This window comes from Triticum aestivum, chromosome 1D, assembly GCF_018294505.1.
Source record: "Triticum aestivum cultivar Chinese Spring chromosome 1D, IWGSC CS RefSeq v2.1, whole genome shotgun sequence".
NCBI classification, from domain to species: domain Eukaryota; kingdom Viridiplantae; phylum Streptophyta; class Magnoliopsida; order Poales; family Poaceae; genus Triticum; species Triticum aestivum.
In genome coordinates this window covers 456,074,842-456,082,865 of record NC_057796.1, presented here as the reverse complement: position 1 = coordinate 456,082,865, position 8,024 = coordinate 456,074,842, and the positions used below count along the sequence as shown (strand labels likewise).

At 41.7% G+C, this 8,024-nt stretch overlaps 1 protein-coding gene across 1 annotated transcript; it reads right to left on the bottom strand.

Moving 5' to 3' along the window:
- Positions 1–387: 387 nt before the first annotated feature.
- LOC123174953 (small polypeptide DEVIL 4-like) lies at positions 388–813 on the bottom strand. Its single transcript, XM_044590125.1, has one exon. It carries the CDS (start codon positions 729–731, stop codon positions 594–596), a length of 138 nt encoding a protein of 45 aa, XP_044446060.1. The 5' UTR covers positions 732–813; the 3' UTR covers positions 388–593.
- Between the last annotated feature and the right edge of the window lie 7,211 nt (positions 814–8,024).

The following is an 8,024-nucleotide window of genomic DNA, read 5'->3' as shown; positions in this document are numbered from 1 at the left end:
AAATCATAATTATTACATATTTGAATTTTCTTTTGGTCGTGTGTAAAACTATTTGAATTTTGAACAAAGATGCAGACTGCTCTTGCCACTTTCACCTCGATATCGCCACAAATTCCCAAAATGCACGCCTTTGAGATAGCCTTGTGTGCTAAATCAGTCGAACGACATACCCAATCCAATCAAATAAAAACATTTCCAAAGGATGCACATATGCATTAGCAATGAGGTAACTAGGCAGAGACTCGCAACCATGCTTTAACAGTACTGATCATACAATGATGGGATGCCAAGAGATAACCTTTCTGAGAACTTTCATACTATTTCTTTCTTGCTTTTTCAGAGATCTTCTTTTTCCGATCAAGCAAATTCACAACAAAGACGCCAAGACCTAACACATCGATACGCGCACATCCTTGCCGTTGCAGGACTTAGGAGCACCACATCACACCACACAAAACGTCAACATCCAAATTAACTGTCAGCAAAATCAACCTGAAACTTCTGAACAACTTACACCCTATGAACACACACACCAAAGAATCTGTCAAGCCTAGCCTAGCCACAAACGAGAACCGAACGCCTATGGACTATGGTCAGTCATGGTAGCATAGGAGCATGACGACGCATCGCTGGATGATGTAGAGCCTGGCCTTTTGTTGCCTCAACATCCTGCTGATCCTTCCTCTTCCTGACCGCCTCTGCTTGCTGCCATGGCTCTTCACCTTGTCCATCCTGGCTGAAGAGAACAGGAGGGCGGCTGAGCTAGGTGAGCTGGAGGGCTCCCTGCTCTGCTCTCCCACTGCTACTGCTGGGTGGATCTGTCTCTGCTGTGGTTGTGGCCAAGTGTGCAGCATTTGGCATGCTTATATAGGAGGGTCAAGGCCAAATGGCACAATGACAGGCTCGCTCACATGATCCTCACCTCTTTGCCTACTTGCACGTATAAAAATCTGGTGATAGAGAGACAGCGAGACATTGGGCAGAGAGATGGGAATGGGGGCATATACCCCTTGTAGAAGTGTGGAGCTGCTACAAGGGCACCCTCTCTCTCAAGGTGACAGCTGATTCGAATGAGAGTAAATTTGCCCCTGAATACTGAACTAACATATATGTGATGCTGCTGCTGCCAATTTTCCGATTAAACCATTTAGCATCAGGAAATTTTACTGCCAACTTCATGAATAATAATCTTTTTTAGAGCAAATAATAATTTTTCAGTGAAGTGCACTGTAGGTCCTCAAACTATTTTATGGGTGTCACGTAGGTTCTCGAACTATGAAAATCGTCATCCAGAATCTTGAAGTGCAGTAAGTGTGTCATTCAGGTCCAAAATCTCCCTGACCCCCTCTAACCGGCCAGCTGGCGGCGTTAAACGTGAACATTGAACCGTGAACAGTAAAATAGCGTTCAGTTCCGAACATCATTTCTGCAAGCGATAAACAGTGCATGATGAACAGTAAAAATGTTCATTAATTCAGAAAAATATTTGCGAACGATGAATTTGGAAAAAAATATTCGCGACTTTAGAAAAATGTTCGCTAACGATGAATTTGGAAAAAATATTCACGACTTTAAAAAAATGTTTGCGAATGATGAATTTGGAAAAATATTCGTGACTTTAATAAAATGTTCGCGACTTTAAAAATATGTTCGTGAACTATGAATTTGGAAAAATATTCGCAACTTTAATAAATGTCTGTGACTTAAAAAAATATTCGCAAACGATGAATTTGGAAAAGATATTCGCGACCTTAAAAAATGTTCACTAGCGATTAGTGAACATTTTTTAAAGCCGTGAACATTTTTTCCATACCGCGAATAATATTTGTGGTTGGCGAACATATTTTCAAATTTATTGTTCGTGAACATTTTTCTAAAGTCGTGAATAACTTTTCCATATTCGTGAACATTTTTTTGAATTAATGAACATTTTTTACTGTTCACACACCAGGGTATCTTCAATGCCAAAGAATTTCAGATTGTTTTTTTATCGTTCATCATGCACTGTCTATCGCGTACAGAAAATGATGTCCGAACTGGTACGCTATTTTACTGTTCATGGTTTACTATTCGGTGTTCACGGTTAACGGCGCCAGCTGGCCAGTTAGAGGGGGTCAGGGAGATTTTGAACCTGAATGACACACTTACTGCACTTCGAGGACCTGGATGACGATTTTCATAGTTCGAGGACCTATACGTGACACCCCTGCAATAGTTCAAGGACCTACAGTGCACTTCACTCATAATTTTTCCATGACCCATGCACTACAACTTAATCTGGTCGTTCTTCTAAACAAAGCTTAATCTGCTCGTGTTACAGCTATTTTGAATTTTGAGCAAATTTGCAACCTACTCTTGCCAGTAATACAGATTCACGAAATGCACACCTTCGAGATGGCAATGTGTTCGTAATAGTTCACACCACTGATAATTGAATGAAGTAAGAACACTCCCCAAGGATGCATATTCTCATTCACAATTAGGTAGAGACCAGCAATCATGCTTCGAGCCTCCGACGGTACAGATCATAAAAATGGAAGAGAGATCATACTGAGAAAGAGGATAATTCCGTCCGGTACAACTCTTATTTGAACGAAGTGCAAAAATGCGACCTTTTTTGTGTAACAGAACAAACACTAATACCTTAATTGAGTCGGTAAAGATCAAATATGTTTATCAAAGTGCTTCTCTGATTGCTCAAGACATCTCTTTTCAACTGAGGAACAATCCAATCTCATTTCGTTCCATTTTTAGTCAAATAGTGAAGGGTATTTAATTAATAATGCCAAAAGGAGTGGAGGGGAAAGAGATAAACCTTTCCATAATTATTTGTTTCTTTTCCGAGATCTTTCATTTCTTTTCGAAAGAAGTTCTAATACAGAACGAGGATGCCAACACCCAACAGACCCATACACGCACATCCTTGCCATTGCAGGACTTAGGATCGAGCACCAAACCACATCACACCAAAACTTGGACATCCCAATCAGCTGTCAGCAACAGAACTTCTGAACTACCCTATGTATACACACGCACGCCCTAGAGAACTACTATGTCAAGCCTAGCTAGAATCAAGGATCAGATCAGGAGCAGAAGAGTAGAGGTGGATCTGCTAGTCGTGGTAGCAGAGGAGCGCGACGACGCATCGGCGGATGATGTAGAGCCTGGCCTTGTGCTCCCTCAGCATCCTGCTCAGCCCTCCTCCTCCGGATCCTCCCCGGTGCTTGCTGCCGTGGCTCTTCATCTTGTTCATCCTGACTCTGAGGTAGATAGGGCGCATGAACAGGAGGGTGGTTGAGCTTGCTAGGCTCTGCACTTGCACTGCTACCAGAAATGGAGGTGACTCTGCTCATCTGCTGTGTGGTTGTGGCCAAGTGCGCAGCGCGTGCGATGCTTATATAGCGTGTAAATGGCCAACTGGGAAAGAGAGACAGAGTGGCAGACTACTTGCGCATATCATAACCTGCTGGTCCATCAATCGAGAGAGAGAGAGAGAGGGAGGCTGGCAATGGCATGGCATCAGCTATACCCACCCACCCCTCGCTGCTCCCGGAGGCCACGGCCACATGCTGCAGCAGCCACCGGCATCTTCCTCCCAAGTTGCATGCGCGAACTCCGATGCCGCTGCAGGGGACACTTCCTCGGGACATACGTGGCCAAAGCCAACGCCAAACGACACGGCCGTTTCCACTACTGGCTTCTTCCTCTGTAGGATTCATTCGTGCGTGTGTGTGTGTGTGTGTGTCGTGGAAGGTAATATATATGCAAAATTCATTCCGGGAACATGGATGGACACCGTTCAGATTATCAGCAGTTTCTATGTTTTTCATTCTGCTTCGGATTGTATCTGGAAGACTCTATGAAACTTTGTTGCTTAATCAATAAAATGCCGTCATTTCTCAAAAGCAAAAAAAAATGTCCGGTCGGATCTTGCGGTTTTGTTGTGTGCTCTTGTTACTCTTGAGGTTCCATGAGAAACCCAAGCTGGTGCTCTTTATTTATCTGTTAATGGAATGAACATCTGGTTTAGCTATTAATTAAGTAGGCTACCAACAACAACAAAAGTATATAAGACCGTACAAACAAACATCGCACAAATTGATAAAATAATTAGGGTAATTCTTGATCTATTTTACAAAATGCTGATTTAAAAAAATCACCATATTTTAATAATTTGTTTATCTGGTGTAATAATTTCTTCACATCGATATTAACCTCGGATAAACGGTTCTCGACATCGCCCGATCAGTAATACAATATATTATCAAGCGAATAAGAGTTAGCAAATTGGAGACAGAATACTCTCGACTGTGGGTGTAGCATGTGGACTTCGTTCAGCCAGTCTCTGTGACGGTGTGTGATGTGCCATGTAATCTCGGTTGCTATGTCATTGACATGTGGGCCCTCTATTATACAATTTTGTACAACTGATTATTTTTTAGTAAATCAAGGTTGTGTGCATGTAGAAGACCGTATTATCCTTTTTTGAGAAAAAAAGTTAGCAAAATGATGATAACGATCACGACATATGGAAGCCGTGGATCGTACTCCATACAATTAGGAGGTATCGCTAGCATCGAGCAGTCGTTGCTCGTGTTCGGTAGCTCCTGGTGTCCGTCCTTGTTTATCTGTAAGCCGACCCCCTCTTGTGCATCATTTGGGGGGGGGGGGGGGGCAATGGCGGTTGCAGTGGTGGCTTGTTGTCTCATGTGAGGGTGGCTCTGGGCCGTAACGTGCAGAATGTGGGTGATTGAGCACAACTCCTAGTAACCGGCGACAAACGGATATGGTGGCTCGTGTGTCGATCGGCAACATCTTTGATTGTTTGTCCATGGATCTAGGGGTGCAACAAAAACCATGATGGTTACTGGGCAAGAAAAAAACGAATCTATTGGCTTGATATTATCTAACGGTATCCAGGGCGGAGCCAGGCCGGCAACAGGCCTCGGGCCGCCTTCGTGCACTATGTTGGATTTGGGCCTCACATGTTGGTAGTTGCTACAGTCATCAAAGAAGTTGGGCCTCACGCCCCAGGCTCAAGCCCTGGGGGCCCGGGTCCTATCTCCGCCCCTGACGGTATCAGATGTTTCACTGTGCATCCGATAGCGGGGCTAGGTCTTGTCCAACTCACGCTAGAAGCACCCACTCCCTTTGCACTTCTAGGCATAAATCCAATGGAGATGGTTAGATCCTCGACTCCTTACTAGTCGTGGCCATGATAGATATATAGAGTAACCACTGACTTGGTCTAGTCTGATTCATCTTAGTCAGGTCAATTCATATTTGATGATAGCCTATTATGCATCTCTTTTCTCCTCCACAAGAAAAGCTCTTTTCCTCCCGTTGGCGCTGCCGCCGGTTTGCCCCATCTCCGATGGCTTCTAGGCCATGGAGGTGCGGAGGATCTCGGACCCTACACCCCCCCCCCCCCCCCCCCGCGGGCAGGAGGGACCCGTTCTCGTTCTTGTTAGATTCATCGTCTTGGTTGGGGTTGTGTGACGGTGGCACTAGCATCGTCGGAGGGCGTGTGGAGGTTTGTTTCCATCGGATCTCCCGGGCTTCGGCCGGTGCTGGTCTTCGGTGGATCCAGTCTTCGTTCATCTTTCTGTGGGTGTTTACAGGTTTGATCCTTTTGATCTACAACTTTCTTCATCGGCAAGGGTTGCTACTCTGGTGCGTCCTGGCTCAGGTGAGGGAGAGGCGATGATGGCGGCGCGCCTTCGGCTCGCTCCAGTGCTTGTAGACATCCCCAGGTGGTCCACGAACATAGTTGTAATTTTTATTACCTATGTTGTTCTTTCTACTGCCATGATTTAAGATGAATAGATTGGAATTTTCTTGAAAAAGAAGAGGAGTTTTGGTGGTGGCCTTCCATGGGTGACTAGCTCTAAAAACACAAAGTCATGGGCGGTGCAACTAATGGAAGATTGATATCAAAACATATGGCCTGGCCATCACTTTTGGATCTAGAAATGAAGTACTTGCTCACCTCCTTCTCCTTGTGAAGGCTTGTCGTTAGGCTGATGTCCTAACTTGATTAGTGGGGCATGGCCTCTCTAGGATGAAAAATCCTTGTCTAGGCATTAATCCGCTGGATGCGAAAACATGGGTGTGAGTGCGTATCAATATATGGAAGACATTTCTTTGGATGATAGGTGTTTTTGTTATCATGTTTTCCAATAAACTTATGGCTGTAAGTTGTATTCATATACGCAGGGATGGTAGGACTATTCACAATCATAGATCATCATTTTTTTCCTGTGTAGATCATGATTAAAGCCATTTTTCATGAAACTCTGTTGACATGTTTTTTTTTCACGATTCTTTTTTGAAACTTGTATGGGCACTTCTTAAAATTTCCAAAATAAAGAGCTCATGAGCATAGTACTAGCATATAAGGTATACACACAAACCAAAATCAAACTGCACAAAAATTTAATCATGTATATCAAGCCTTCGAGTACTTCTCATCAGTGTAAAAATGGCTATCTGAGACACCTCATCTAAAACGTCTTGAAAAACCGCCAGCATAAATATTATCCAAGGCAGTTGTTCTCCAAAAGCCAATAAGAATATGATACACAATCAGACGAATTGTGAAAAGATTTTCTAGCGGAACCAGTTTCTACAGGATAGGTTGTTGTTGTCCATCATTGCTTGGGATGTGTGCTCGCTATCAATTGCTATACCATGCATTGCCCGACACATATACAACATACTATGTTCTTTCGCCTTCAATCCATCTAACTTTCTTACCTAGCTCTGTGACATGTGGGACAACTAGCGAGGAGGCCCCATAGGCAGTGACTAGTGGGTAGGTAGTATTAAATCCCACCCACCCACCAACGTTTTTCAGTTTGATTATATAGTTTGTACTCCCTCTGCAAACTAATATAAGAGTGTTTAAATCATTATTTTAGTGATCTAAACACTCTTATATTGGTTTACGGAGGGAGTATCAATTATATCTTTTGAACCAAATATCTGATTGGCGAACGTTTGGATATTAGTTTTCACAATACTTAAATCTTCAAAACAAGATAATTTTAACACATTTGAAAAACTTCAAATTAAAATTATGAAACTATGTTGAAACTTATATGAAATTATTTCATGTGTGTTTCATCGTATTTTTACTTGTTTCGTTAACTTTTTCCATTAGATGCTTTCATTGCTTTTCATTCTGGAGTTAAGTACCATTTTATTCAGGTTTCATTTCTATTTTTAGAGTTTCTTTTTTAAATTTTCATATCATTTTGTTAAATTATGTTTAATGTTTGGACTAAGCTCTAAAAGTGTTCTTTTCACATATCTTTTATATGATTTCGTTTCCATGTCATCACAATTTTAGATGTTTTCATTACTTTTTTCATACATTCCCTTTTGCATGTGTTCTTTATTGTTTCATTCCATAATTTATCAATGTTTCGTCTCGAATTTGATATAAGTTTCATTATGGTTTATTACACCTTTCACATGTTTTCATTATTGGTTTATTCCAATTTCATTAATGTATATCATCTTGTATTTCATATAAGTTTCATTATGGTATCAAATTTGAATATGAACTTGTTCAGAACATGTCCAAGATTAATCTTGTTTTAAAGATTGAAATGTCATGATCACAAATCTGTAAAACAGATTGTAAATCGGATCACTGTTTCAAAGTCAAAAGTGTTACAAATTTTAGGATCAAAGTAAAAATATGGGTGGATGGATTGTGGGGGTAAAAGAATAAACTATATTGAACAAAATGAAGTCACGGTCCTAAATAGTGAGTGGTTCCCAGCAAAAAATAGGAGAAATCACATACAATAAAGGAAATGAATCAAATACTTTGTATGTGATAATGTGCACGTAAACACATGACACATTTCAATTGGCTAGCAGGACACCGGTCGAAACCGGCTCTGCTAGAAAAATCCTCTCTTCAGACTGGTTTCACAAGAAAAATCCTCTCAACCGTCAGCAAATGATCTACCTTTGTTTTAAAAAAAACATTACTGAGTTCCATTATCGAGCAT